Source organism: Nicotiana attenuata, unplaced genomic scaffold (genome assembly GCF_001879085.1).
Source record: "Nicotiana attenuata strain UT unplaced genomic scaffold, NIATTr2, whole genome shotgun sequence".
NCBI lineage: Eukaryota > Viridiplantae > Streptophyta > Magnoliopsida > Solanales > Solanaceae > Nicotiana > Nicotiana attenuata.
Window position 1 is genome coordinate 164,458 of NW_017672268.1, and position 2,693 is coordinate 167,150.

Below are 2,693 nucleotides of genomic sequence, written 5' to 3' on the forward strand. Positions count from 1 at the left end.
GTCTTTGAAGCCCAATGCCTTTAAAGTCCAACAAGAACCTCTATAAATTAGTCTTCTCCCTACTTATTAGGGTTACCGTATTCTATTCTCTCTTTTCCATCACTTAAGGCGGCGGCGGTAACAAAAGCCAAGGCAAAGGTAAGAAACCAATTTGGATATAAGGTTGCCTTGTTCTTTACGATAATGTCTTCCGCATCGGATATGTTTTCCTATAACATTATCTATGTAAGCTTAACATTTTCAAAATCCTGATTATATGTTTGATTTATGCCCTTTAGTTTAAGTTTACAATATGTACTCTCTCTACCTCATTTGATTTTTTTTTCTTTTCAATTCAGACGTCTAACATACCTATACAACCTTTTCATGGCTATCATTGTCTAAAAGGCAAACTGTTGTGACATATTTGTCGGCAACTTCATGTTGTTTCTACAAGAATTATTATCCTCTATGAATTGGTGGCTACATTTCTTTGAAAATATCGAAGAAAATTTGTATAATTTTCATGTTGTCACTGCAAACGTCATTAGTCTTTCTCCATGTCAAGAATTTTCTCTTATATAAACTCTCATTAAAACCTTAGATAAATGTAAACATTTTATCTTACACCAAAGAAATATGGAAAAATTGAAGAACGAATGCCATGTTCTTGTTGTAACATTTCCAGGACAAGGTCATATTAATCCATCTCTTCAATTTTCCAAAAAATTAGTTAATTTAGGAGTGAAAGTCACTTTTTCCACAAGCCTAACAGCTTTCAATCGCATAAAAAATCTCCCAACTATAGAAGGATTAACCTTTGCTCCTTTCTCTGATGGCTATGATGGAAATTTTAAAGGATCAGTAGATGAGTTACATTCATTTTATTCTTCTTTGATTAGTCACGGATCTGAATTCGTGACCAGACTCGTTGCATCCAGGGTGGCAGAGGGCCGCCCTTTCACGTGTATTATTTATACGACCGTTATGGCTTGGGTAGGTTTAGTGGCCAAGAACATTAATGTCCCATCCACACTTTTTTGGATCCAACCAACCACAGCTCTCGATATTTATTATTATTGCTTCACTGATTACAACAATAATATATTCAGTATATTTCCACAAGTGGGGTCTAATTATGCTGATTATTTCAAGAATTGTTCTCAAGATCAAGTTGTAGAGCTTCCAGGGTTGCCTCAGTTGAGTCGTCGCGATTTTCCTTCGTTTGTGTTCACTGATGTGAATTCTAGTTATGGTTGGGGAGTTAAATCTATTATAGACCATATTGAGCTATTGAATAGTGAAGAAAATCCAAGAGTACTTGTGAATACTTTTGATGCTTTGGAACCTAATGCTTTGAGGGTTTTGAAAAATTTAACAATGGTTGGAATTGGCCCTTCAATTCCTTCGGCTTTTGTTGGTGGAAAAGATCCGTCTGATAATTCATTTGGAGCTGATTTGAGACGAAGTTCGGAGAATTACATGGAGTGGTTGGATACAAGGAGTAAAGAATCAGTTATTTATATAGCATTTGGTAGCTACTCTGAGATATCAAGTCAATTGATGGAAGAAATAGCTCAAGGATTAGTAAAATGTGGAAGACCATTTTTGTGGGTGATCAGGGAAGGAAAAGAAGGGAAAAAACTAGGGGGAAAATTGAGTTGTAAAGAGGAATTGGAACAGAAGGGGAAAATAGTATCTTGGTGTTCACAAGTGGAAGTTTTACAACACCCTTCGTTGGGTTGTTTCTTGACACATTGTGGATGGAATTCGATTTTAGAGAGCTTATCTTCTGGAATTCCAGTTGTTGCATGTCCGTTGTGGACGGATCAAGGTTGTAACGCCAAGCTCATTCAAGATGTTTGGAAGACGGGCGTCAGAGTGAATGCCAATGAAGAAGGTCTCGTCGAAAGAGATGAGTTCACGCGGTGTATAGAGATTGTGATGGAAGGAGAGAAAAGGGAGGAGCTTAGAGAGAATGCCAAGAAATGGGAGGATTTAGCTAAGGAAGCTATGAATGAAAATGGTTCATCTAATGTAAATCTCAAAGCTTATGTTAACGAGATTTTACTCGGTCATTATTAAAATGTTCTTTTTTCTCATCCTAAAGTATAGTTTTCATGTAGAGAGAGTGAAGTTATGTAATTCAGCTGATGACCTTAATAAAATAGCTAATTAATTGAAGTTTTTTTGTGTGTCTGTTGTTGGTGGAACATCCTTTTGTTGTTCAATGAGCAACTAGTATGGCATACTTAGAATTTCCCATGGTTTATGTTCATATCTAATTCATATATATGGTCATGTTTCTTTCTTCTTGTCTGTTTTTGCAGGGGTATCCCGGTGTGATTTTTTATTCGGTCTAGTCACGTGGAATTTTGTCTTGAATTTGGAATTAATTGTTATTACACTGTATTTGTAAAATAAATTCTGGAAATATAAATGAATATAAACAGTAATGAATATAAACAGAAATGACTATAAACCAATTCGAGCCCACTGAATTCACAGTGTTTCCTTAAGGAATTTAATCCCCTCCTAGTACCCAAGGTTATGGATTATTTCCTCCCAGGATAGAACGAATTACACACTGGTGTAGTGGTACTTCAAACCCCAGTGTTTCAGCGAACACAAAGTTCGGTAGCAAATCACACTTACTTTTTGCTTTGTTTTGATGCTAAAAGTATGCAGAAGAAGGAGAGGAAACTCAGAAAATT

The 2,693-nt window shown here is 35.9% G+C and overlaps 1 protein-coding gene across 1 annotated transcript; it reads left to right on the forward strand.

Annotated features, from left to right (window-relative positions):
- The first annotated feature begins 574 nt into the window (after positions 1-574).
- LOC109212537 (crocetin glucosyltransferase, chloroplastic-like) lies at positions 575-2,168 on the forward strand. The gene has a single exon (XM_019376187.1). It carries the CDS (start codon positions 619-621, stop codon positions 2,062-2,064), a length of 1,446 nt encoding a protein of 481 aa, XP_019231732.1. The 5' UTR covers positions 575-618; the 3' UTR covers positions 2,065-2,168.
- Positions 2,169-2,693: the final 525 nt, after the last annotated feature.

Excerpts from the sequence above, each read along its gene's own strand:
- LOC109212537 (XM_019376187.1), top strand. The coding sequence starts at position 619 with ATGGAAAAATTGAAGAACGAATGCCATGTTCTTGTTGTAACATTTCCA.